The following is a 27,321-nucleotide window of genomic DNA, read 5'->3' on the forward strand; positions in this document are numbered from 1 at the left end:
CTTGGGCGAACCCCATAACTCTGTTGCACCTCAGTTTCCTCAACTGCAAAATGGGGATAACCACTCCTGCCTCACGGGGTTGTTATTAATGATAATAATAATAATAATAATGGTATGTGCTAAGCACTTAATACGTGCAAAAGCACCGTTCTGAGCGCTGGGGTAGATAGAAGTTAATGAGATCGTACACAGCCTCCCACGGGGCTCCCACTCTTAATCTCCATTTTCCAGATGAGAGAAGTGAGGCCCGGAGAAGTGAAGTGACTTGCCCGAGGTCCCACGGCAGACACCTGGCAGAGTTGGGATTAGAACCCAGGTCCTCCTGCCTCCGAGGCCCGGGCTCCATCCAACCGAGCCACGCCGCTGGGGGCCTCGGTGCGACAAATCCCACGAGAGAGCGGTCCGGGAACCCGCTACCCCCATTCATTCATTCATCCCGTCCTATTTATTGAGCGCTTACTGTGCGCAGAGCACAATCATAATAATAATAATGTTGGTATTTGTTAAGCGCTTACTATGTGCCGAGCACTGTTCTAAGCGCTGGGGTAGACACAGGGGGAATCAGGTTGTCCCACGTGGGGCTCACAGTCTTAATCCCCATTTTACAGATGAGGGAAGTGAGGCACAGAGAAGTTAAGTGACTTGCCCAAAGTCACACAGCTGACAAGTGGCCGAGCCGGCATTTGAACCCATGACCTCTGACTCCAAAGCCCATGCTTTTTCCACTGAGCCACGCTGCTTCTCTAATCGGGCAGTAAATCCTCCGACTCCGCGTCCCGCAAGCGCTCACCTTGGGAATAGAGCAGGATCTGCATCTCCAGCAGGACGCACGTGAACACCTGCACCAGGTTTTCCAGGCCCAGCAGCTCGAAGGTCTCCCGCAGCGGGTAGTCCGAGAGCGGCAGCTCGCCGGGGCCGGGCCTCTGGCAGACGATGGGCTCGTAGACCCCGTAGAACTTCAGGGACCGTCCGGGGGGCGGGAGGGGCACCTCGTAGAGGACGTTGTGGATGTAGCTCTCCAGGGGCAGGGGCGGGGGCTGCCGGGAGGCCACGGCCCGGTAGAGCTGGCCCAGGAACTTCTTGCAGGCCCGCATGAAGGGCAGCGGCGCGATCAGGCAGATGCTCTTGGAGACGTAGAGGGTGTCCCTGCCGACGTCGTAGGAGCCGTCCCGCCGGGCCCGGGCCGGGGAGGCGGCGGGGTCCCCGGCGGGGCCGCCGGCCGGGGAGTCCGGGACGCGGGGCCAGGACGAGGCGTAGACGCCGCCGCCGCGCTCGGCGTCGTGCATCTGGTAGAGCGTCTGCATGGCCGTGCAGATCTGCTTGCTGGTCACCTCCTCGTAGAACGTCAGCACGAAACCGTAGGTGCGCGAGCCGTCCTCCCGGGTGATGAGGAACGAGTGGAACTGGACGTCCCGGTTGTCCGCTTGGGTCCGGAAGGAGAGGCCTTTAGGCATGCACAGCTGCGGGACGGGCGGACCAGAGGGGAGAACCAAGATCAGCACCGGCAAAGAGTTGGGGAAGCAACTTCCTCATCGTAATAATCGTAACCATCACTGGGGTACTTGTTCGGCGCTTACTAGGCGCCGGGCACTGTACTCAGCGCTGGGTTCGGGAGAGGAGGTAATCAGAGAGAAGCAGCACGGGATAGTGGATGGGGCACGGGCCTGGGAGTCGGACGCGGGTTCTAATCCTGGCTCCGCCACTTGTCTGCTGGGTGACCTCGGGAGAGAAGCAGTGCGGCGTGGCGGAGAGAGCCCGGGCCTGGGAGTCAGAAGGTCGTAGGTTCTAATCTAAGCCACTTGTCTGCTGTGTGATCTTGGGCGAGTCACTTCACTTCTCTGAGCCTCAGTTACCTCATCTGGAAAATGGGGATTGAGGCTGGGAGCCCCACACGGGGCAAGGACTGTGTTCAACCTGATTTCCTTGCCTGGCACGTCGTAAGCACTGAACAAATAACATTATTATTATTATTATTATTATTCTCTGGGCCTCAGACTGTGAACCCCACATGGGATGGGGACTACATCCTACTCAATTGGCTTGTAACCACTCCAGCACTTAGTACAGTGCCTGGCACATAGTATGCACTTAAATACCATTATTATTATTAGCAGCGTGGCTTAGCGGAAAGAGCACGGGCTTGGAAGTCAGAGGTCATGGGTTCTCATCCTGCCTCCACCACTTGTCAGCTGGGTGTCTTTGGGCAAGTCACTTAACTTCTCTGTGCCCTCAGTTATCTCATCTGTAAAATGAGGATGAAGGCTGTGAGTCCCACGTGGGACAACCTGAGTACCTTGGATCTACCCCAGTGCTTAGAACAGTGCTTGGCACATAGTAAGCGCTTAACAAATACCATAATTATTAATTATTATTATTAATTGGGTTGGACACAGAGCCATCCTAGTCACAGAACAAACCCACACCTAGGAGGCATTACAGAAATAATAAGTGACAAATGTAGTATTTGTTATGCGATCGGTCGGTTAATCGTATTATTGAGCACTTACTATTATGATGGGCTTGGGGGAATACAATACGTAATAGGACATGACATATTACCTGCCCACAACGAGCTTAAAGTCTAGAGGAGGAGACCTGCTTACTGTGTGCTAGGCACTAAGCCCTGGAGTAGGTACGAGACAATCAGGTCAGACACGGTCCCCGTCCCACGTGGGACTCACAGTCTAAGTAGGAGGGTGAGCAGATATTGCATCTCCATTTGACTGATGAAGAAACTGAGGCACAGAAACGCTAAGTGGCTCGCTCACAGTTACCAACAGGCAAGTAACGGAGCTGGGATTCGAAGCCAGGTCCTCTGATTCCCAGGTCCGGCTCTTTCCACTAAGCCTCGCTGCTTTTCCGACGCAACCGGGAGGGTCAGTTGCATCAGAGTGGATTAAGCAAGGCACGATCGAGTCTCGGCCTCTGAGCCTGTGGAAATGGAGAAAGAGGAGCAAATCTGAGAAATGTGAATAGAGTTGGAAGAGAAGCTGGAGGACAGTGAAGAAGGCTCCAAAATTACAATCGCTTAAGGACCAAGATAATAGACATCAATAAATCAATCTTATTTATCGAGCACTTACTGTGGGCACAGCGCTTGGGGGAGTTCAATATTACAGAGTTGGTAGACACATTTCCTGCCCACAACAAGCTTACTGTCTAGAGGGGAAGACAGGCATTAATGCATGAGAAGCAGCACGGCCTAGTGGCAAGAACCCAGGCTCGGGAGTCAGAGGATGTGGGTTCTAATCCCCACTCCGCCACCTGTCTGCTGTGTGACCTTGGGCAAGCCACTTCACTTCTCTGTGCCTCAGTTATCTCATCTGTGAAATGGGTTTAAGACTGTGAGCCCTGCGTGGGACAAGCTGATGACCTTGTATCTGCCCCAGAGCTTAGAACAATGCTTGGCACATAGTAAGCGCTTAACCAATTCCATCATTATTAAATAAATAAGTGACGGTGATGGATATAAGGGCTGTGGGGCTCGGTGGGGCCAGGGGGTGAATAAAGGGGAGGAAATCAGGGTGATGCAGAAGGGAGCAGGAGAAGGGGAAACAGGGCCTTAGCTGGATGATAGAGAATTAAGAAAAGTCATGTTTGTTAATGGCCTAATTAGACAATGGAAGCAGTGTGACCCAGTGGTGAGAGCCCTAGCCTGAGAGTCAGAGGAGCTGGGTTCTAATCCCAGCTCTGCCACTGGTGTGATGTGAGACATATGGCAATTTCTCTGGGTCTCTGTCTCCTCATCTGTAAAATGGGGATCAAATCCCTCTCTCTCTGACTTAGACTGTTAGTCCCTTTCTGGACTGGGTCCAACCTGATTTTCTTGCATCCACCCCAGCGCTTAGAATGATGCCTGGCACCACTATTATTACTGTTTTTAATTATGGTGGTAGAATATTTAAGGGGAATAGTCTTACACGGATCAAGAAACACAGGGTTGACGAAAGGATGAGGGATATATCGGTGAGAGATGTATTTGGGAGACATCGGAAACCGGTTTAATTGAAATTATACGAGGGGCTGAGCTTGCCGAGATAGCGTACCGAGGAGAAAACTTAAAGAAACAGCCTGTTTCGTTTCATCTTTAGTAAATTCAGTTTTTTGAATGTAATATGAATAGTTTTGCAAATTAGCTGATCATTCATTCATTCATTCAATAGTATTTATTGAGCGCTTACTATGTGCAGAGCACTATACTAAGCGCTTGGAATGAACAAGTCGGCAACAGATAGAGACAGTCCCTGCCCTTTGACGGGCTTACGGTCTAATCGGGGGAGAAAGGCAGACAAGAACAATGGCAATAAATAGAGTCGAGGGGAAGAACATCTCGTAAAAACAATGGCAACTAAATAGAATCAAGGCGATATACATTTCATTAACAAAATAAATAGGGTAATGAAAATATATACAGTTGAGCGGACGAGTACAGTGCTGAGGGGATGGGAAGGGAGGGGGGAGGACCAGAGCGAAATGGGGGGAAAAGAGGGTTAAGCTGCGGAGAGGTGAAGGCGGGGGTGGTAGAGGGAGTAGAGGGAGAAGAGGAGCTCGGTCTGGGAAGGCCTCTCGGAGGAGGTGAGTTTTAAGTAGGGCTTTGAAGAGGGGAAGAGAATCAGTTTGGCGGAGGTGAGAAGGGAGGGCGTTCCGGGACCGCAGGAGGACGTGGCCCGGGAGTCGACGGCGAGATAGGCGAGACCGAGGGACGGTGAGGAGGTGGGCGACGGAGGAGCGGAGCGTGCGGGGTGGGCGGTGGAAAGAGAGAAGGGAGGAGAGGTAGGAAGGGGCGAGGTGATGTAGAGCCTCGAAGCCTAGAGTGAGGAGTTTTTGTTTGGAGCGGAGGTCGATGGGCAACCACTGGAGTTGTTTAAGAAGGGGAGTGACAGGCCCAGATCGTTTCTGCGGGAAGATGAGCCGGGCAGCGGAGTGAAGAACAGACCGGAGCGGGGCGAGAGAGGAGGAAGGGAGGTCAGAGAGAAGGCTGACACAGTAGTCTAGCCGGGATATAGCGAGAGCCCGTAGCGGTAAGGTAGCCGTTTGGGTGGAGAGGAAGGGCGGATCTTGGCGATATTGTAAAGGTGAGACCGGCAGGTCTCGGTAACGGATAGGATGCGTGGGGTGAACGAGAGAGACGAGTCAAGGATGACACCGAGATCGCGGGCCCGAGAGACGGGAAGGACGGTCGTGCCATCCACGGTGATAGGGAAGTCTGGGAGAGGACCGGGCTAGGGAGGGAAGACGAGGAACTCGGTCTCACTCATGTTGAGTTTTAGGTGGTGGGCAGACATCCAGGTGGAGACATCCTGGAGGCAGGAGGAGATGCAAGCCCGAAGGGAGGGGGAGAGGACAAGGGCGGAGATGTAGATCTGCGTGTCATCTGCGTAGAGATGGTAGTCGAAGCCGTGAGAGCGAATGAGTTCACCGAGGGAGTGAGTGTAAATGGAGAACGGATGAGGGCCGAGAACTGACCCTTGAGGAACTCCAACAGTTAAAGGATGGGAGGGGGAGGAGGCTCCAGCGAAGGAGACCGAGAATGATCGGCCAGAGAGGTAAGAGGAGAACCGGGAGAGGACAGAGTCCGTGAAGCCAAGGTGAGATAAGGTATGGAGGAGGAGGGGACGGTCGACAGCGTCAAAGGCAGCAGAGAGGTCAAGGAGGATTAGAATCATGAGCATGTGTGGGTGTGTGTTTGAGTGAAGCACACACACAGAATTTATGGGGAAAATCCTGATATTCCATGCAACACAACTGCGTGGTCAATGGCCGGGAGAGTTTTCCTCACAATAGTCATCATCCTCATCAATCGTATTTACAGAGGGCTTACTGTGTGGAGAGCACTACTCTAAGCACTTGGGAGCATATGATAACGCAGAGTTAGTAGACACATTCCAAACTTACAGTCTAGAAGGGGAGACAAACATTAACCTAAATAAAATATAATCATAAATTATAAATTAAATATAAGTAATTATATAATTATAATTCTATAAACATAAAACATAAATAATTTATATCATACAATTTACAGATCTGTACACGAGTGCTGTGGATATGTACGTTATTACCACTATTATTATCATCACTCTTCCAGGACCTCTGCAGTACTGTGGAACTAGGTACCAGGGAAAGACAATACGTGGAATTCATTCATTGGATAATTTATAATGTCAGGAAAATCTCTGAAATCCCAACTAGTTATTTTTGAGCAGCTGAGACATGGTTAACAATAATAACAATAATAATAATTGAATTTGTTAAGGGCTTATTACTTGCCAGACACTGTGTATCCCCGTGGCTCCGTGGAAAGAGCCTGGGCTTCGGAGTCAGAGGTCATGAGTTCGACTCCCGGCTCTGCCACTTGTCAGCTGTGTGACTGTGGGCAAGTCACTTTACTTCTCTGTGCCTCAGTTACCTCATCTGTAAATTGGGGATTAACTGTGAGTCTCACGTGGGATAAGCTGATGACCCTGTATCTCCCCCAGCACTTAGAACAGTGCTCTGCACATAGTAAGTGCTCAACAAATACCAACATTATTAGTATCCACTGGAGCGGATAAAAGCGAATCGAGTTAGACACGGTCCCTGACCCCTTTGGGGAATCTCAGTTTCAATCCCCATTTTCCAGATGAGATAACTGAGGCCCAGAGAAGTGACTTGCCCAAGGTCACACAGCAGACAAGTGTCAGACCAGGATTAGAACCCCAGGACCTTTTGACTCCCAGGTTCGTGCTCTCTATCCACTGTGCCGAGCTGCTTCCCCAACTCCTAGCATATGCATAAACACTTACCGCAAAGCCGCCAAGAATTGGGTTCATCCCCCCAAAACAATTATTTTTCCACAGGAAACAGATGAAGGTCCCGTTAAATCTCTCCACGTTCTTACAAATGAATGATGTTTAAAAAAGGTAAAAGCTTGTGAGCGTTTTCTAATCTGGATAATGCAAATGAACAGCTGTTCCTGGATTGCTGGGGTTTTCATTCATTCATTCATTCAATCATATTTATCGAGCGTTTACTTTGTGCAGAGCACTGTACTGAGCCCTTGGGAGAGTACGCTACAAGAATAAACACGCGTTATGAGTGTCCGGTCTTGAGAAGAGCTGAGGATAGTGCTAAAGTGATGGGAAAGTCAGGGGAAGGACAGGGTTTGGATGGGAAGATGGTGAATTCTGTTTTGAACATGTTTAGTTTAAGAGGTCGGCACGATGTTCAAGAGGAGATGTCCTGAAGGCAGGAGGAAACACGAGACTGCAGAGAGGGAGATTTGGGAATCATCCGTAAAGAGGTGGTAGGTGGAAGTCATGGAAGCAAAAGAGTTCTCCAAGGGAGGGGAGGTAGCTGGAGAATAGAAAGGGACCCAAAGCCAAGCCTTGAGACTACAAGCATGGCAGCTCGTCTCTGAGGGCAGAATGGATGATGTTACAAGAATATTGACTTGTGATGCTGGAATACTGACTGGTGGATGGAATCCGGGCCTGGGAGTCAGAGGACCTAGGTTCTAATCCTGACTTGGCCACTTGTCTGCTGTGTGACTTTAAGCAAGCCACTTCACTTTTCTGTGCCTCCGTTACCTCATCTGCAAGATGGGGATTAAGATCGTGAGCCCCATCTGGGACATGGACTGTGTCTAACCTGATTAGCTGGTATCTACCCAGATGCTCAGTACAGTGCCTGGAACACAGAAAGTGTTTAAGAAATATCACTGAAAAAATAAATTCCGCATTTGCCTTTTGGCTTCACCTCTTGGTCAAGATCCAGAGGCTTTACCTAATCATCTTCCTAGCACTCCAGGCTCCTGATTTTAAGCCCAGAACATCAAAAATAGCTTTTTCAAGGCCCTGAGTTTATTAATATGTCTTCTACGGTGCTCTGAGAGTGTCTGAAAGCATTACTGAAATAGTAAAAATCTGAAGGAAAAAATGGGAAAGTCTCCAGTCTCGTTCCTAATCTTCTGTTTTCCCAACCTAAAGAGGAAAAGCCCGAGTAACTTCTCACTATTCCAAGGATTATTGTTCTCTACCAAGCACTTACTACAGTGCTCTGCACACACTAAGGAGCTGCTTAGCGAAGCAGCGTGGCTCAGTGGAAAGAGCCCGGGTTTGGAAGTAAGAGGGCATGGGTTCTAATCCCGTTCCACCACTTGCCAGGTGTGTGACTTTGGGCAAGTCACTTAACTTCTCTGGGCCTCAGTTGCCTCATCTCTAAAATGGGGATAAAAACTGTGAGCCCCACGTGGGACAACCTGATCAACTTGTATCCCCCCAGCGCTTAGAACAGTGCTTTGCACTTAGTAAGCACTTAACAAATACCACCATCATTATTATTAGGCTCTGCACAGACACTCAATAAATACCATTGATGGAGATGATCTAATTGGCCTAATTAGAGAAAAGAATTTAGGATGTTGCCTTTACCCTTTCCTCCTCTTCAACAACATTCCTAATTGCTCTGGAGACCAAAACCTTGCTGGAACTATTTTTGATGTTCTGGCCTTAAAATCACGAACCTGGAGTGCTAGGAAAATGATCAGGTAAAGCTGCTGGATCTTGACCAAGTGCTGAAGCCAAGCACTCTACCAAGCACTGGGGTAGAAAGGAGTTAATCAGGTCAGACACAGTCTCTGTCCCACATGGGGATAACATCTAAGTAGGAGGGGAACAGGTATTGAATCTCTGTTTTACAGATGAGTAAACCGAGGCCCAGAGAAGTCAAGTGACTTGCCCAAGTTCACTCAGCTGACAAATGGCAGAACTGGGGTCAGAAACCAGGTCCTCTGACTCCCAAGCCTGTGCTCTTTCCACTAGGTAACACTGCTTCTTTGCCCTAGCTCATGTTGTTGCTCGCTTGCATTTTTTTTTTTGGCCCATTCACTGAGGTTTATCATTCAATAGTATTTATTCAATAGTATTTATTGAGCGCTTACTATGTGCAGAGCACTGTACTGAGCGCTTGGAATGTACAATTCGGCAACAGATAGAGACAATCCCTGCCCACTGACGGGCTCACAGTCTATCCTGCAGCGATTCTTGCTCGAATGGAATTTCACCTTCAGGAAGTCTGTAGCGTAATCTTTAACTCTCACTACAGACTCCCTCTTCTAGATCATTTGTAAAGATGGGAATTCAAAACTGTCCTAGCAAAGATCCCGGTATTTGTTCTTCTCCATCCTAAAAAGTGGATATGTACTCCTCATGCCCTCTCTTTTAACTGGTTTTTCTTTCCAAGGTGGAATATTCAATCAATCAGTGGCATTTACTGAGCACTTCCTGTGTGCAGAGCACTGTACTAAGGACTTGGGAGAGTAATAATAATAACGTTGGTATTTTTTAAGCACTTACTATGTGCTGAGCACTGTTCTAAGCGCTGGGGTAGATACAGAGTAATCAGATTGTCCCATGTGGGGCTCACACTTTTAATCCCCATTTTACAGATGAGGTAACTGAGGCACCGAGAAGTTAAGTGACTTGCCCAAAGTCACACAGCTGACAAGAGGCAGAGTCAGGATTAGAACCCATGACCTCTGACTCCTAAGCCCGTGTTCTGTCCACTGAGCCACGAAAAGAGTTGATAAACACATTCCCTGCTCACAATAAGCTTACGGTCTTATTGTAAGGGGAGACAGACATCAATATAAATGAATTACAGATATGGACATAAATGCTGAAGGGCTGAGGGAGGAGTGAATAAAAGGTGCAAATTCAAGCACAAGATTGATAGAGAGAGGACTGGGAGAATATTCCTCCAAATTCCATGATTAATCCATTTTCTTTTTTAAAGCCTTAGAGGGTGGAGCTCTTCCTAAGGGTTTTTGACAACCTTCAAGTCTTCTCTTGGTTCCTCTCTATATGGACACCTTCACAGAAGCCACGTAGCCCAGGGTTTGGGAAAGAGCACGGGTTTGGGAGTCAGACCCACTGGGTTCCAAAATGGGCTCTCTCACTTAATAATACTAATGATAATTGTGGTATTTGTTAAGCGCTTACTAGGTACCAAGCACTGTTCTAAGCACTGGGGTAGATACAGGGTAATCAGGTTGTCCCAAGTGAGGATCACAGTCTTAATCCCCATTTTACAGATGAGGTCACTGAGGCACTGAGAAGTGACTTGCCCAAAGTCACACAGCTGACAGGTGGCAGTGCTGGGATTAGAACCCAAGACCCCTGACTCCTAAGCCTGTGCTCTTTCCACTGAGGCATGATGCTTTTCTATCCACTACACCCTGCTGCTTCCCACCACAGGATCACTTGCCTGCTCAGTGACCTTGGGCAAGTCACTTACGTTCTCTGTGCCTCAATTCCTTTATCTATAAAATGGAGGTTCGACACCTGTTCTCCCTCCTGCTTGGGTTGTGGGACAGGGACTGATCATCTTGCATCTAACCCAGCGCTTAGAACACAGCTTGACACATAATAAGTGCTGTACAAATATCAACGTCATCATCACCATTATTAACCCCAGAAGATTAGAGAGAGATTATTTTTCCTGACTGAAACCATGTTGCCTGTCTTATTGATCAATCAATTGTATTTATTGAGTGCTTACTCTTTGCAGAAACTTCTCATTATTGGCTTTAGAGCTCTCCATCATCTTGCCCCTTCCTACCTCACCTCCCTTCTCTCCTTCTCCAGCCCAGCCCGTACACTCCGCTCCTCTGCCGCCGCTCATCTCCTCATGCTCCCTCGTTCTCGCCTATCCCGCCGTCTACCCCTGGCCCACAGCCTGCCTCTGTCCTGGAACGCCCTCCCTCCTCACCTCCGCCAAACTAATTCTCTCCCCCTCTTCAAAGCCTTACTGAAGCCTCACCTCCTCCAAGAGGCCTTCCCAGACTAAGCCTTCTTTTTCCTCAGTTCCCCCTCCCTTCTGCGACACCCTGACTTGCTCCCTTTGCTCTTCCCCCCGGCCCCACAGCACTTAGGTATGTATCTATAATAAATAGAATTATTATCATTATTATTTATTTATATTGATGCCTGTTTCCTTGTTTTTATGTCTGTCTCCCCCTGCCAGACAGTAAGCCCGCTGTAGGCAGGGACTGTCTCTCTTTATTGCTGTACTGTTCTTTCGAAGCACTCAGTAGTGCTCTGTACACAGTAAGCACTCAATAAATACGAGTGTCTGAATGAATGAATAAATTATACTAAGCACTCAGGACAGAACAATATAAAAAGCTTACTGTTTTATCAGGCCCTGTTTTTCGAAGTGCTCATAGGACCCAGATTCAATTCCACTGGACTTTATTAAAAACACCTTGCGTGAGGCAACTCAAGGGTTGGGGTACAGGAGGAGATGAGGGAGGCAAGAAATCCATACCATGTTGACGGCATCTTGATCGAAGGGGTTCCACTCTATATTCTGAGGGTAGTGTGCCAGAACTTTGGACTTGAAGGTTCTTCTCAAAGGACTCTGGTCAAAGTTTTCCCCTGTTAACATCAAGAACAAACAAACGAGTCAGGATTTACCAGCCGTGTGGGTCCAGAACCTTGGGAGCCAATACCCAATGGGAATGTGTATATGACATAAAAAGCACAAAGACGAATTAATTGCTTGCCTCCTAAAATCTTGGAAATGAAAACAGAATGTTTAAACCAAATTACTGTGAGGAAAAAAAACATTCCTACTATAACACAAGCATTATTATTATCTTCAGTTCAACTCACTCTCCTGGCAAGTCTGTACTGAAACCTAGAAGTCACTTAAAATATATATATATCTATATCTATCTATATCTATATGTATAGATATGTATAGATATAGATATATAGTTCTGAAATGAATCTTCTTGATAGACTTCCCTTCCACTGTTCAGAGCTACCCACCAATTAATGATTGTGATACCTGTTAAGCGCTTACTATGTGCCAGGCACTGTATTAAGCGTTGGGATGGACACAAGCAAATTGGACACAGTCCGTACAATCGCGGGCCCGAGAGACGGGAAGGACGGTCGTGCCATCCACGGTGATAGAGAAGTCTGGGAGAGGACCGGGTTTGGGAGGGAAGATGAGGAGCTCAGTCTCGCTCACGTTGAGTTTTAGGTGGCGGGCAGACATCCAGGTGGAGACGTCCCGGAGGCGGGAGGAGATGCGAGCCCGAAGGGAGGGGGAGAGGACAGGGGCGGAGATGTAGATCCGCGTGTCATCTGCGTAGAGATGGTAGTCAAAGCCGTGAGAGCGAATGAGTTCACCGAGGGAGTGAGTGTAAATGGAGAACGGAAGAGGGCCGAGAACTGACCCTCGAGGAACTCCAACGGTTAAAGGATGGGAGGGGGAGGAGGCACCGGCGAAGGAGACCGAGAATGACCGGCCAGAGAGGTAAGAGGAGAACCGGGAGAGGATGGAGTCCGTGAAGCCGAGGTGAGATAAGGTATGGAAGAGGAGGGGATGGTCGACGGTGTCAAAGGCAGCAGAGAGGTCAAGGAGGATCAGAATGGAGTAGGAGCCATTGGATTTGGCAAGAAGGAGGTCACGGGTGACCTTAGAGAGAGCAGTCTCGGTAGAGTGGAGGGGACGGAAGCCAGATTGGAAGGGGTCTAGGAGAGAATGGGAGTTAAGGAATTCTAAGCATCGATCGTAGACGACTCGTTCTAGGATTTTGGAAAGGAAGGGTAGTAGGGAGATAGGGCGATAACTGGAGGGGGAAGTGGGATCAAGAGCGGGTTTTTTTAGGATGGGGGAGACGTGGGCATGTTTGAAGGCAGCGGGGAAGGAGCCGTTGGAGATTGAGTGGTTAAAAATAGAAGTTAAGGAAGGTAGGAGGGCAGGGGCGATGGTTTTAAGAAGGTGAGAGGGAATGGGGTCCGAGGCGCAGGTGGAGGGGGTGGCACTTGCGAGGAGGGAGGAGATCTCCTCTGAGGATACTGCAGGGAAGGATGGGAAGGTAGGGGAGAGGGTCGGTGGGTCGGGGGGAGAGGCGGAGAGGTGACTTTGGGGAGCTCAGACCTGATTGTGTTGATTTTCGTGAGGAAATAGGTGGCCAGATCATTGGGGGTGAGAGATGGGGGAGGGGGAGGAACAGGGGGCCTAAGGAGAGAGTTAAAGGTCCGGAACAATCGGCGGGGGTGACGGGCATGGGTGTCGATGAGGGAGGAGAAGAAGTTTTGCCTGGCGGAGGAGAGGGCAGAGTTAAGGCAGGAAAGGATAAATTTGAAGTGTGTGAGGTCGGTTTGGTGCTTGGACTTTCGCCAGCAGCGCTCCGCAGCTCGAGCATAGGAGCGTAGGAGGCGGACGGAGGAGGTGATCCGGGGCTGTGGGTTAGTGGAGCGAGAGCGGCGGAGGGAAAGGGGGGCGAGAGAGTCGAGATGAGTAGAGAGGGTGGAGTTGAGAGCGGAGACCCGCTCGTCAAGAGTGGGAAGAGAGGACAGGGCGGCAAGGTGAGGCGAGATGCTATTGGAAAGACGGATGGGATCGAGAGAGCGGAGGTCTCTGTGGAGCAGTAGCGAAGATTTGCAGGGGGAGGGAGTGTGAGAGATGAGGCAGGTGAGAAGGTTATTGTCAGAGAGAGGGATTTCAGAGTCGGTGAGGGAGGAGATAGTGCAGCGGTAGGAGATGACGAGATCGAGGGTGTGACCGAGTCAGTGAGTGGGCGCGGTATGGTGGAGGAGGAGGTCGGCAGAGTCGAGGAGGGATAGCAGGCGGGCGGCAGAGGAGTCGTCGGGTACATCCATATGGATGTTGAAGCCTCCAAGGATCAGAGTGGGCAGAGAGAAGGAGAGAAGGAAGGTGAGAAAGGGGTCAAGGTGGTTGAAGAAGTCGGAGGTGGGACCTCTTCAAGTAGAGTCAGGTAAATTCAGTGGTAAAGGTTCATTATTCATTTAGATGATGATTCCAGTCTTGGTAAACCTTTTTATATTTGCCTCCTTCGTGCACTCAATCGTATTTACTGAGCACTTACTATGTGCAGAGCACTGTACTAAGCACTTGGGACAATACAAAAATACAAGCATAAACAGACACATCCCCTGCCCACTAAGAGCTCACAGCTAGAAGGGATAAATAATAATAATATCAAGTTTGAGTATCTTCAGGACAGGCAATTTGTATCTTCCAACTCTTCTGCAGCTGTATTTTCCCAAGTGCTTCAATACCTGTTCTCCCACCTAAATAGACTGTGAGCCCCATAAGGAAAAGGGATTATGTCTGACCTGATTATCCTGTATCTACCCCAGTGCTCAGTACAGTGCTTGTCACGTAATAAGCGCCTAATAAATACCACAATTAATATTATTACTAGTACAGTTTCTGCACACAGTAAGCGCTCTTTAAATATCACTGATTGCTTCTGTTCACTTTCCCACTTGCTTAGTACAGTGCATTGCACTCTAATGGATGCTCAATAAATATCATTTCTACTACTACTAAATAATAATAAAAATAAGAACAACAACTGTGGTATTAAGTGCTTACTAAGTGCCAAGCATTGCACTAAGCACTGGGTTAGATAATTAGGGTTCCTCATGGGACTCACAGCAGCATGACATAATAGAGCCCGGGCCTGGGAGCCAGAAGAGCCTGGGTTCTAATTCCGGCTCTGCCACTTGTCTGCTGGGTGACCTTGGGCAAGTCATTTCACTTCTCTGGGCCTCTGTTCCCTCATTTGTAAAATGGGAATTAAGACTGTGAGCCCTATGTGGGACAGGGACTGTGTCCAATCTGATTAACTTGTATCCACCCTGGCATTTAGAATAGTGCCTGGCACATTGTAAACACTTAACAAATACCATAATAATAAGTAGGAGGGAGAAAGGTATGAGCCTCATTTTGCACATAAGGGAGCTGAGGCACGGAGAAGTTAAGTGACTTGCCCAAGGTCACCCTGGAGGCAAGTGGCCCATGCTCTTTCCACTAGGCCAAGCTGCTTCCATCATTACATGCCTGCCTAAATTCATGTATATTTAAATTCCCAATAAGTCCAACCTGTGCATGAGCATCACCCATTTCTGTAACAATTCATTCAATCGATCATATTTATTGAGCGTTTACTGTGTGCAGAGCACTGTACCAAGCACTTGGAAAGTACTGATGACCTCCAGTACTCTTGATGACTTTGACCTCCAGCTCACTCTGCTCTGAATGATTGCTGTTTCCTCAAAATGCTTTATAACCTTGGAGAAGCAGTGTGGCCTAGTAGAAAGAGTCCGGGCCTAGGAGTCGGAGGATCTGGGTTCTAATCCCAGCTCCACGACCTCTCTGCTGGGTGACCTTGGGCAAGTCACTTCACTTCCTCTGTGCATTAGTTTTCCGATCTGTAAAACGGGGATTCAATAGCTGCTCTCGCTCCCACTTTAGACTGTGAGCGCCATGTGGGCCATGGACTGTGTCCAACCTGAATATCTTGTACCTACCCCCAGAGGTTAGTACAGTGTTTGGCACATAATAAGGGCTCAACAAATATCACGATTGTTATTATTATTTAAATTCTGAGCATGAACCATTTCTTTTTATGTGAAACTCCGAAAAAAAAAGGAGTCTTAAGTTCATCAACCTGAAGTCTAAAGAACAAGGACACTAAAAGCTTTTTTTAGAGGCTGAGGAGACAAGCAAGCAAGTATCTTTTTCTGCTACCAAGCCAAACAGCCTCGGCTAAGAGGAGAAATGGAACAAACATAACTTTGAGCCCATGAGTCATTCGGAAGGGCAAAATGAAGGAGAAGTTGTGCTTTATATCTGTGTAAGGGAGGATGGCACTTACTGTGCCTCAGTGTTCCAAAGATGGATGGGAAACCTTTCGATGAAAGACATCATTTGGGTGGTTTACAAGCACGTTTTTGAAATGGCACAGTGTAACCTGAACATAAAAATGAACTCTATCTCTCTAGCTAGATTTTCCCCAATCCATAGGAGAGTATGGCCTTTGGAAAACAAATTTAGTAGTCATGACATGAAACCGTCAATGTTGGAAGCAATGAGTTTACCCTAGACATGAAAAAGAAAATCACACTAAATAGGAAAAACTTGTTTCACTCAATCTATGGGTACTAGTCTCTCCCTTTAGACTGTAAGCGCGTTGTGGGCGGGAAATGTGTCTTCCAACTCTGTTGGACTCTCTCAAGTGCTTAGGACGGTGTTCTGAAAATAGAAAGCGCTCGATAAATACCAGTGATTGAATGCTTACTGTGTGTAAAAGGGCTTAACTGCCAGAAGCCCTGGATCTTTCCTCTAAAGACTTCAACTTCCAAACTCTATCTCACAACGCCGCTCCTGACGCAAGCTGCTTCTAGGCCTTCGCATCTAGAGAGCCACTTGAGAATCCTCTCAGCAGTTTCTGGAAACTCACACTGTTTCTGCATTCTTCTTCCCACGTATCCCTTTTCTCCAAGAGAAGGGGTTCTGTTGCTTCCCCTTCTAGAATATCGTTAAGATAATAAAAAGCCCCCAAGGAGGGATTGAAGATTTTGAAGGCTTTCACAATAAAAAGACAGACCGTCTTTTATTTAACTTGGCTTTACGGCTTGAAACGGCGCACTGTCCATTTCCAAAGAGGCAACCACATTTACAGCAGCGTGGCCTAATGGATAGAGCACGGGCCTGGGAATCAGAAGGACCTGGGTTCCAGCCCCAGATCTGCCACTTGCCTGCCGTATGATCTTGGGGAAGTCACTTCACTTCTCTAGGCCTCAACTACCTCATTGTAAAATGGGGGTTAAGACTGTGACACGGGAGAGGGGCCACCCAATCTGCTTGTATCCACCCCAGTGCTTAGTAGAGTGTCTGGTGCATAGTAAGCGCTTAGTAAATGCCACTATTATTAGTAGTAGTAGTATTTAGCTGGAATGGGCAGGGGTGAGTTAGGACCAAACCAGCTAAGACTTGCCTATCCCAATCACGTAGGTAGTAATAATAACAATAAGAATAATAATGATTGTTGTTTTTGTTAAGCACTTCATAATAATAATAATAATGTTGGTATTTGTTAAGCGCTTACTATATGCAGAGCACTGTTCGAAGCGCTGAGGTAGATACAGGGTAATCAGGTTGTTCCACGTGAGGCTCACAGTTAATCCCCATTTTACAGATGAGGTAACTGAGGCACAGAGAAGTGAAGTGACTTGCCCACAGTCACACAGCTGACAAGTGGCAGAGGTGGGATTCGAACTCATGACCTCTGACTCCCAAGCCCGGGCTCTTTCCACTGAGCCACGCTGCTTCAGCACTGGACAAAGTACAATTCAGTCAGATCAACCCTGGTTGATCAGTCAGATCAACCAGATCACTCAGAGAAGCAGCGTGGCTCAGTGGAAAGAGACGGGCTTAGAATCAGAAGTCATGGCATGGGTTCTAATCCCGGCTCCGCCACCTGTCAGCTGTGGGACTTTGGGCAAGTCACTTAACTTCTTGGTGCTTCAGTTAACTCATCTGTAAAATGGGGATGAAGACTGTGAGCCTCACATGGGACAAACCTGATTACCCTGTATCTACCCCAGCACTTAGAACAGTGCTTGGCACACAGTAAGCGCTTAACAAATACCAATATTATTATTATTATTATTAACCCCTGCCCCTATCCCATTTGGAGTTTACCATCTCCGGTTCAGTCCAGGACCAGGATTAGAACTTGGATGAGGATTCGCTGGGCTGGGCTGTCACACTGCAGCAAAGAAAATTCCTGCTGTCTCCTTCCTCATAAGTACTGAGTTCCTGCCTAATCCAAAATTCACACTTGGAATTACGAGAATATACAACTTCCTGGACGATAACTACGACACCAGACAAGCTTTAAATGAGGAAACCCAGTATTTCTATAATTGAGTTTTCTATGTCTTTATCTCTCTTTGAGCTAAGCACAGAGCTGGGAGTCAGGAGACCTGGGTTCCAGTCCGGGCTCCGCCACTTGTCTGCCATGTGACTTTAGGCAAGTCACTTAACTGCTTGAGGTCTCAGTTTCCTCATCTGTAAAATGGGGTTTAATACCTCTTTTCATTCAATAGTATTTATTGAGCGCTTACTATGTGCAGAGCACTGTACTAAGCACTTGGAATGAACAAGTCGGCAACAGATAGAGACAGTCCCTGCCGTTTGACGGGCTTACAGTCTAATCGGGGGAGACGGACAGACAAGAACAATGGCAACAATCCCTCCCTCTTAGATTGTGAATGCCATGTGGGACAGGGACAGTATCTGATTGCATTCTATCTACTCCAATGCTAAGTACAGTGCTTGGCACAGACTAAGTGCCTAACAAACGCCACAGGGGAGTAACACATAAAAATTGAAACAGTTCTTTCTTTTTTATGGTATTTGTTAAGCGCTTATTATGTTGCCCAGCATCGGACTAAGCAGTGGGGTAGATACAAGCTAATTGTGACCTAGGATAAGTCACTTCACTCCTCTATACCTCAGTTCCCTTATCTGTAAAATAGGGATTGACACAGGAAGCCCCTTGTGGGACAGGGACTGTGCCCACCCCGATTTGCCTGTATCCACCCCAGGACTTAGTACCAGTGCCTAGCACAGAGGAAGCGCTAAACAAATACCATTCATTCATTCATTCAATAGTATTTATTGAGCGCTTACTATGTGCAGAGCACTGTACTAAGCGCTTGGGATGAACAAGTCGGCAACAGATAGAGACAGTCCCTGCCGTTTGACGGGCTTACGGTCTAATCGGGGGAGACGGACAGACAAGAACAGTGGCACTAAACAGCGTCGAGGGGAGGAACATCTCGTAAAAACCGATGGCGACTAAATAGAATCAAGGCGATGTACAATTCATTAACAAAATAAATAGGGTAACAAAAATATATACAGTTGAGCGGACGAGTACGGTGCTGTGGGGATGGGAAGGGAGAGGTGGAGGAGCAGAGGGAAAAGGGGAAAATGAGGCTTTAGCTGCGGAGAGGTAAAGGGGGGATGGCAGAGGGAGTAGAGGGGGAAGAGGAGCTCGGTCTGGGAACGCCTCTTGGAGGAGGTGATTTTTAAGTAAGGTTTTGAAGAGGGAAAGAGAATCGGTTTGGCGGAGGTGAGGAGGGAGGGCGTTCCGGGACCGCGGGAGGACGCGACCCGGGGGTCGACGGTGGGACGGGCGAGACCGAGGGACGGCGAGGAGGTGGGCGGCGGAGGAGCGGAGTGTGCGGGGTGGGCGGTAGAAAGAGAGAAGGGAGGAGAGGTAGGAAGGGGCAAGGTGATGGAGAGCCTTGAAGCCTAGAGTGAGGAGTTTTTGTTTGGAGCGGAGGTCGATAGGCAACCACTGGAGTTGTTTAAGAAGGGGAGTGACATGCCCAGATCGTTTCTGCAGGAAGATGAGCCGGGCAGCGGAGTGAAGAATAGACCGGAGCGGGGCGAGAGAGGAGGAAGGGAGGTCAGAGAGAAGGCTGACACAGTAGTCTAGCCGGGATATAGCGAGAGCCCGTAATAGTAAGGTAGCCGTTTGGGTGGAGAGGAAAGGGCGGATCTTGGCGATATTGTAGATCATATCATACAGTGAATGTCCCCCATGGGTCTCACAGCGTTATTCCCCATTTTATGGATGAGGTAAATGAGGCACAGAGAAGTAAAGACACACAGCATTCATTCCATCATATTTATGGAGCACTCGTTGTGTGCAAAGCACTATACTAAGAGCCTGGAAGAGTACAAGATAATAATAAGCAGATACATTCCCTGCCCACAACGAGGTCACAGTCTAGAGGACAGAAGATGAGTGGCGGAGCCAGATTGGAACCCAGTTCTTTCTGACTCCCAGATCCATGCTCTATCCATTAGGCCACACTGATTCTAGGGCAAAACTCACACCAACTGCTTTTGAATTTATTCTGCTGATTGGCACCACGCTCCTTGACAGAGCTCCCGAAACTGAACCCACAGCACCCTCGCTTTGGTCCCGAGACTCGATCCAGCGCTTCCCCGCGTTCCCCTGAGGCGACTTTGGTTTAATATCTCTTTGCAAGAGATCACCCGAGAAAGCTACCCATATGACACTTACCTTCGACTAACAAAGAAATGTCTTCTTCTCTCTAATCGGGATGACCAGTCCAGCACAGAACAGGTCCGAGGACCTTACCCTGGTCACTTTCAAAAGGATTATTCTGTTACCTAGAGCTACTGTGGCATCTTCTTGGAGTCATGCAAGGAATCGATGGCATGGACATGGGTCGAGGAATTTGTTTCAGAGAGTACAAAACCCAACCAGAAGTAAAGGCCTTTCTAAGGGTGCCTCCTAACATCATTTTTTTTAAGAATCAAGCCAAACTGCCAATAAATCACCTGAAGAAAGGAAGACTTCTACCGAGAGCAAAGGGAACCAGCCTAAGGAAAGCCATCACCATCACCAACTGGCTAATTACCCAAAAGGAGGAGGAATTATCAAGCTAGACTTGACTGTCTTGGCAAATATGTAGCAAGAAGAGCAAAACACATGCATTCTTGATGATTAAATTTCGCTTACTGGCCATTCCAAGTGCTCAGGTCATAAACCACTGAAGGGAATGTCATTGTATATTGTTGTAGTGTACTTTCCCAAGCACTTAGTACAGTGCTCTGCACACAGTAAGCACTCAATATTTACGACTGAATAAAAGAATGAATGAACCCCGAAATTTCCAGACCTGCACTCTTTCCACTAAGCCACGCTGCTCCTCTATGACATTAATCCATTTTGCTTTAGTAGTAAGTATTTATTAAGTGTTTGCTGTAAGCTGAGAACTGTACTAAGCACTGGGAGAGAATACAGAGGTGGGAATTTAGCTTTAGTTTGCCTGGGAGAGATTGTAAGAGCTTAAGAAGTGCTTTGGTTCATATGCAAAATGAGAAAATGCAGGAGAAACCATGCAAAGCGTGAAATCACTGAGCTGCATCCAGACACCCTTTCTGGCACCTTCACTGGGTCCTTTCCTCCAATCTACACTACAATCGAGAAACTTCTTCCCTCCTTCCTGGTAACTCACAGCATATTTATAACGTGTATTTATATTTCATTTCAGAAGCTGGCCAAATCTAAAGAGCAGCCATATTTGCTCAAGAAGCAGCTTGGCCTAGTGGATGGAACAGGGACCTGAGAATCGGAAGCACCTGGATTCTCATCTTGGCTCTGCCTCTTGTCTGCTGTGTGACCTTGGGCAAGTCACTTTCTGAGCCTCAGTCACTTCATCTGTGAAATGGGATGAAGACTGTGAGCCCCATCTGGGATAGGGACCGTGTTTGTATCTACCCGAGTGCTTAAAACAATGCTTGACACATAGTAAGTGCTTAACAAATATCATTATCATCATTATTATCATCATATTTGTGCACGTTTCTCAAGGCTGTCCATTGACCTAAGCAGTGCCATAGCATGTTTTGTTCCTCTAATAATAATAATAATAATGATGGTGTTTGTTTAGCACTTACTATGTGCCAAGCACTGTTCTACGTGGGGCTCCCAGTCTTAATCCCCATTTTCCAGATGAGGTAACTGAGGCCCAGAGAAGTGAAGTGACTCGCCCAAAATGACACAGCTGATAAGTGCCGGAACCGGAATTAGAACCCATGACCTCTGAGTCCCAAGCCTGTGTTCTTTCCACTGAGCCACGTTGTATCTAACTTCAGCACTTGGAACAGTGCTTGAAATGTAGTAAGCGCTTAACAAATACCATAATTACTATTATAAGCATTAAGGAAATCCCTCTTTCTGGAGGCCACTTGGAAATTCCAGAAAAGAGTTTAGCAAAGGGGAATTCCCAGAAAATGAAACCACTCTGTGTTATTAGAATATGATGCAGGCTAAACCTGAACATTTTATAAACAAAGAAATGTACCTTTCCTCAAGTCGCATATCTGGTTCAAATCATTAATAAAAGTAATCTTAGTCAGAAAATATATATGAATTTATGAGATTGTTTCACCAGAAAAACTGCTACGTAAATGCCAAGAGAGTTTAAAGGTTAATGAATACGTATTTTTTTTAATAGGAATGAAGCAAACGAAACCTTTTGAAAAGTATAGACCAGAGAAGATACCCGACTGACAGAAATTGATTCGATCAAAGTTCCAAGACGGAGAGAGAACAATTTACTCGGGACTCGAGAGTTGTGTTTTTGAATCCCATTTTTTTTTACCTGCGGTTCTGTTTGCAGCATTGTGGCTCTTGCCTTGAAGATCTGCTTCTAGCCACTGGTATAAAACTACACAACACAACAGAAACAAAAAAGCACGTATGAACAAACAAAAAAACAAAACAACTCGGAAAAATGGATAACTGAAATGATAAACAAACAACGAGAAACAACCGGCCCTTGCTCCCTTTCCATCCCCTAAATTCCTCTCGCCTTGTTGGAGAGGGGAAGAATGGGAAAAAATTCACCGTAGTAAACACTACAGAGATGGTGAACAGAACTTATGAAATAAATGTTAGAAATGCATATACACAGGTGAGGATTAATAACAGAAAAGACTATGATCCGGTTCTGACCTGATTTTTCAACTTCAAAAGCCAGACATCACCACTCATATTTAAATATTGGCAAAACAGATATGTTTCTTCTTCTTTCGGCCCTTCTGTCTATTCCTTTCCTTCTCTCTATTCCCTTCCCCTCCCCTTGCTTTTTCCTCTCTTTCCCCGTTCCTCTCCCAGGATTCAAAGTCTCCAAGCATTCATCTCTGACTTTTAATTATTTATATTAATACCTGTTCCCATCTCTACACAGTAAGCAGGCTGCAGGGAACCTGCCTCCCAACTCCGTTGTCCTGTTCTCTCCCAAGTGCTTAGTACATTGCTCTGCACCCAGTAACCGCTCAATAGATCGATTGACTCTCAGAAACCGCTATTTTGGTGGTGCAATTGGCCCACCTCACAAAACGCAGCCTACAAATATAAATGAAGCAAATTCCACATGCTGGGAATTTGCCACAGAGATCACATCACTTTGTAATCTAGTACCGCCCCAAATTCACCATCACGCAGCTGTCACTGATTTTGACCCTATGGCAAGTACCTTACTCGATTCAATTCAGTCGGATTTACTGAGCGCTTACTGTGTGCAAAGCACTGTACTAAGCACTTGGGAGAATATAACGGTAGGACGCATTCCCTTCCCACGATGAGCTGCATCATTCACAGAAATGAATTTTTACACCAACATGAAATGGCAACTGTTTCCCAGCACCAGAGTCTTCCTAGTCTTCTTTCAAGAAGCAGTGTGGCTTAGTGGAAAGAGCCTCAGTTTGGGCGTCAAGGGTCGTGGGTTCTAATCCTGCCTCTGCCACTTGTCTGCTGTGTCAAGGGGGGATTTTTCAGGGTGTAGGTGACAACCCTTGGGACGGCTCTATAAAAAGCTAATGATTTGATTATAGATGTTATGATAAATACTAAAGGAAGACTTAGAACCGAGAGCCAGATTCTCATAGAGCCCAGGCAACATTGTTCGATATTTTCTGTTACTAACCTTCTCATGGCACCTCACTCTTGCCTGCCCTGCCGTCGAACCCTGGCCCATGTCCTACCTCTGACCTGGAAGCCCTCCCTCCTCACATCCGCCAAACTAGCACACTTCCCCGTTTCAAAGCCCTACTGAAAGCTCAGAAAGCTCACCTCCTCCAGGAGGACTTCCCAGATTAAGCCCCCATTTTCCTCTGCTCCTCCTCCCCTCCTCACAGCCCCGACTTGCTCCCTCTGCTCTACCCCCTTCCCCGCCCCACACCACTTGGGTATATTTTTACTATTCTATTTATTTTATTAATGATGCATATACACCTGTAATTCTATTTACACTGATGCTATTGATGCCTGTTTACTTGTTTTGATGTCTGCCCCCACTTCTAGACTGTAAGCCCTTTGTTCACAGTCTCTATTTGTCTCTATCTGTTGCTGAATTGTATTTTCATTCATTCGATTCATTCATTCAGTGGTATTTATTGAGCACTTGCTGTGTGCAGAACACTGTACTAAGCTCTTGGAAAATACAATTAGGCAACAAATAGAGACAATCCCTACCCACCAACGGGCTCACAGGCTAGATGGGGGGAGACAGACAACAAAACAAAACAAGTAGACAGGCATCAATAGCATCAATATAAATAGATAAAATTATAGATTTTCACAGAGTAAGCGCTCAATAAATACAGGTGAATGAAGGAATGAATGAATGAATCCACTCCAGGAAGCCAAATGGAGTCCAACTGACCCAGATCCTTTTGAATATGATTTTTCCGCTCTTCCATGCGGCAGGATAACACATAGAGAAGGCATGTGTGAACGAGTGAAATGTGCAGCTTCCTGAAATAACCTGGAGTCTAGTTTCGGTCTCTCGCCAGTTTTTCCACTCAGAGATGGTTGCCTGAGGCTAAGTGAATCCCAAAATCCTGAGCTCGCCTCCAAACTGACAAGAAAGGAATGAGGGAGGTTATTCGCTCCAGAATAACCTTCCTCGCTGAAGTGAGGGAACAGGGAAAATACGGTTCTTCTGGTTTTTTCATCCAACAAGATACTAACTATAGAGAGGACAGAGAGTTAAGCATAAACACTGCAGTTGTTTTTTGAGTGATAATAATAATTATTATTACACTCTGAGTAATAATAATAATAAGGCTATTTGCTAAGAGCTTACTAAGTGCTGGCACCATACTAAGCCCTGGGGTTTGGACACAAGCAAATGGGGATGGACACAGTCCCCGTCTCTCGTGGGGCTCAATCTCGACCCCCACTTTACAGATGAGGTAACTGAGGCACAGAGAAGTGAAGCGACTTGCCTAAGGTCACTCAGCAGACAAGTGGCTGAGCTGGGATTAGAACCCATCACCTTCTGACTTCCAAGTTCATGCTCTACCCACAATAAATTATGCTCCCACCTGTAAGTTTGTTATGGGCAGGGAATGTATCTGTTTATTGTTGTACTGTATTCATCCATTCAGTAGTATTTATTGAGCGCTTACTGTGTGAGGAGCACATTACTAAGCGATTGGAAAGTACAGTTCAGCAATAAAGAGAGACAATCCCAGCCCACAGGGGGTTTACAGACTAGAGGGGGGAAGACAGGCATCAAAATAAGTAAACAGGCATCAATATAAATAAATAGAATTATAGATAAATACATAAGTGTTGTGTGGCAGGGAGAGGAGCAAAGGGAGTTAGTCAAGGTGATGTGGAAGGGGGGGGAGCTGAGGAAAAGGGGGCTTAAAGTACTCAATACAGGGCTCTGCACACAGTAAGCGCTCAATAATACGATTGAATGAAATATTACTACAGTAATGTCAGTTTAGAAAGCAACCAGAAACCTAGCGATGAACAATGCAAGGGAGGGACAGTCCTGTATATGATATTGAACTTGGAGAAGCAGCTTGGCCGAATGGAAAAAGCCAGGGCCTGGGAGTCGGAAGGATCTGGGTCCTTAACCTGCTTCCGCCAACTGTCTGCTGGGTGACCTTGGGCAAATCACTTCACTTCTCTGAGCCTCGGTTACCTCATCCATAAAATGGGGATTAAGAGTGTGAGCTCCATGTGGGACCGGGACTGTGTCCAACCTGATTAACTTGAATCTATCCCAATACTTAGTACAGTGCCTTACACATAGTCATAAACATAACAAATTACACATAACAAATTTAAAGAAGTCACCAAAAAACCCAGTGGGTACGTGAAGCGTGTGTATGAGGCAGAAGGGGTAGGTGTGAACCAGTGGTATTTATTGAGTGCTTACTGTGTGCAGTTCACTGTACTATGCCCTTGGGAGAGTACAGTACAACACAGTGTCCACCGTGATTAACTTGTATCTACCCCAGTCCTTAGAACAGTGCTTAGCACATAGTAAGCACTTAAATCATAATTATCACCATCATCATTATTACTAATAACACATTTAGTGGACATGTTCCCTGCCCAGAAGGAGCTTAAGGTAGGTAGGTCAAGGGAGAACGTTTGCAATTTTCTAAACCTTTCCAGTCGGATTTTGCAAATTGCCCTCAGGTTCCCTGTGAAATGGCAACATGATTACAAGTGAGTATAAAGCAGACATAAAATCCCACTCTTGCACAATAATGAGTCACAAAATAGACATCAGCAAGTCCACCAATTCTCCGCTGAACCCCTGTCTAAAGGCAAAGCAAGACCATTAATTAAAATCCATAAAAGTCACTTTCTACAAAATCCCTTTTGTTTTGACTACCTCAAAGGGCATCCTCATCTCTTTTAAACATTTGTTGCTGTCAGGAGATTCCAAAGATCTTCGTCTTTGGAATGATTCACATTGAATCCTTGTGTACTTCAATTAGGAAGCCGTCTTGGCTAGGAATAAGAGATGTTTCCATTTTTATTACTAACTGGCTGTTGGCTTTTTTCTAGGCAAGCAATCTTTATGACACGAGCAAGAATCCTCAAGTTAATCCTCTCCTTTCAACCCGGTTCCCTAATGAGGACAGGTTACAGGTATCTACACGTCTCACTTCTGCAATCTCAAAATCAAGGCTTAAGCAATCAAGTCCTCCTTCAATCAGCCACCGCTGTAAACAGCATTTGATTAGGGCCCTGGGGGAACAGAAATGAGGTTTGGGGGGTAGGGGGCTCTACATCATAATAATAATAATAATTATGGTATTTGCTAAGAGCTTACTATGTGCCAAACACTGGGGTAGATACAAGGCAGTCAATTTACAATGTTGGCATTTGTTGAGCGCTTACTATGTGCAGAGCACTGTTCTAAGCGCTGGGATAGATACAGGATAATCAGGTTGTCCCACATGAGGCTCACAGTTAATCTCCATTTTACAGATGAGGGAACTGAGGCACAGAGAAGTGAAGTGACTTGCCCACAGTCACACAGCTGACAAGTGGCAGAGGCGGAATCCCATGTGGGGCTCACAGTTTTACTCCCCATTTTACAGAGGAGGTAACTGAGGCCCAGAGAAGTGAAGTGACTTGTCCAAGGTCACATAGCAGACAAGCAGCGGGGCTGGGATGAGAACTCATGCACCTTCTGACTCTGAGGCCTGGGCTCTATCCACTAGGCCATGCTGCTTCTTGTTTCTCTCAGAGCCTTTCCCCTCACAAATCTCAGCCATATGCTCTGCGTCTGCAAGGGTATAGTAGCACGGTGTAGTGGATAGAGCCCGGGCCTGGGAGTCAGACAGTCATGAGTTCTAAACCTGCCTCCACCACTTGTCTACTGTGTGACTCTGGGCAAGTCACTTTGCTTCTCTGTACCTCAATTACCTCACCTATAAAATGGGAATTAAGCCTGTGGACCCAAAGTGGGACAGGGACTGTGTCCAACGTGATTATTGCATAAGTACCCCAGGGCTAAGAACAGTGCTGGGCACATAGGAAGTGCTTAACAAATACTATTATTATTATTATTAGTCAATATGGTAAGGTTTAAGAGAGGCTAAAGGAGAGAATCAACTATCGTGACTCCCAGGAATGTTGTG

The 27,321-nt window shown here is 46.9% G+C and overlaps 1 protein-coding gene across 4 annotated transcripts in view; it reads right to left on the minus strand.

Moving 5' to 3' along the window:
• The window catches only part of DENND5B (DENN domain containing 5B), a 235,509-nt gene that overhangs the window by 133,711 nt on the left and 74,477 nt on the right, over positions 1 to 27,321 (minus strand). For 2 of the 4 annotated variants that reach the window (XM_029053470.2, XM_029053489.2), the window contains exons 2-4: positions 22,023 to 22,088; positions 11,308 to 11,417; positions 791 to 1,460 (exon numbers count right to left, since the gene is read on the minus strand). In XM_029053470.2, the coding sequence (XP_028909303.1) occupies positions 791 to 1,460; positions 11,308 to 11,417; positions 22,023 to 22,088 (846 nt within the window). The remainder of the gene's footprint in view (positions 1 to 790; positions 1,461 to 11,307; positions 11,418 to 22,022; positions 22,089 to 27,321) is intronic. The other 2 variants (XM_029053480.2, XM_029053493.2) reach the window with 1 other exon arrangement.

The sequence above is a fragment of the Ornithorhynchus anatinus genome, chromosome 2 (genome assembly GCF_004115215.2).
Source record: "Ornithorhynchus anatinus isolate Pmale09 chromosome 2, mOrnAna1.pri.v4, whole genome shotgun sequence".
Classification (NCBI taxonomy): domain Eukaryota; kingdom Metazoa; phylum Chordata; class Mammalia; order Monotremata; family Ornithorhynchidae; genus Ornithorhynchus; species Ornithorhynchus anatinus.